Raw genomic sequence first — 658 nt, 5'->3', positions numbered from 1 at the left:
CCCCCGCCCCCGGCTGCGCCCCCCGCCCCAGCGGCTCTGCCTGGCTCGCCCGGGGCAGACACGCGTCTTGGGGAGGAGACGTGCGAACCCCGGCGCCAGGTTGCACCTCTGTCGAGTGCGCGTGTGCACACGCGGGTGACCCGTGGCAGCAGCTGACTTACAGCCCGCCCTGATCTCAGCCATGCCGACGCGCTGCTTGGTCCTGTTCCACTCCACCCAGCACCACAGCTTGGCCTGCGTGCGGTTGAACCGGGGCAGGGTGAGGTTGGACACTTCTGTGCCCCCCGGGCCCTGGTGCTGGCTCCCGGCCATGGGCTCGTTGTCCAGCATCCAGGTGATCTGGACTTTCCCCTGCTCCAAGCCGCGGCAGAGCTTGCTCCTGATGGTGCAGGATGCTGTGATGGTCGAGCCCAGGGGCACAACAGATGAGCCCATGGCCACCGAGGCACAGCCCAGGGTCCCTGCAGGCAGGAAAAACGTGTCACATCCAGGGCACGGCCATGACAAAGCCATCTCAGCTCCTCGGCGCCCAGGCAGGACAGAGGGACGAGCGCCTCTTCCCTTAGACAGGGCCCCCAGCTGCTGGAGAGGAAGAGCCAGGCGTTGGGCAAGCCTGCCGGCACGCATCGGGCCCCATCCTGCCGGGGCCCCCCGCAGG

At 68.7% G+C, this 658-nt stretch overlaps 1 protein-coding gene across 1 annotated transcript in view; it reads right to left on the bottom strand.

The window, feature by feature from the left end:
* CSF3R (colony stimulating factor 3 receptor) overlaps positions 1-658 on the bottom strand; it is a 29,875-nt gene that overhangs the window by 7,087 nt on the left and 22,130 nt on the right. The window contains exon 4 of the mRNA XM_035895510.1: positions 8-463. Within this exon, the coding sequence (XP_035751403.1) occupies positions 8-463 (456 nt within the window). The remainder of the gene's footprint in view (positions 1-7; positions 464-658) is intronic.

The sequence above is a fragment of the Egretta garzetta genome, unplaced genomic scaffold, assembly GCF_000687185.1.
Source record: "Egretta garzetta isolate BGI_Z169 unplaced genomic scaffold, ASM68718v1 scaffold66, whole genome shotgun sequence".
NCBI classification, from domain to species: domain Eukaryota; kingdom Metazoa; phylum Chordata; class Aves; order Pelecaniformes; family Ardeidae; genus Egretta; species Egretta garzetta.
The sequence above is the reverse complement of the archived record's forward strand: the minus strand, read 5'-3'. Positions and strand labels throughout refer to the sequence as shown.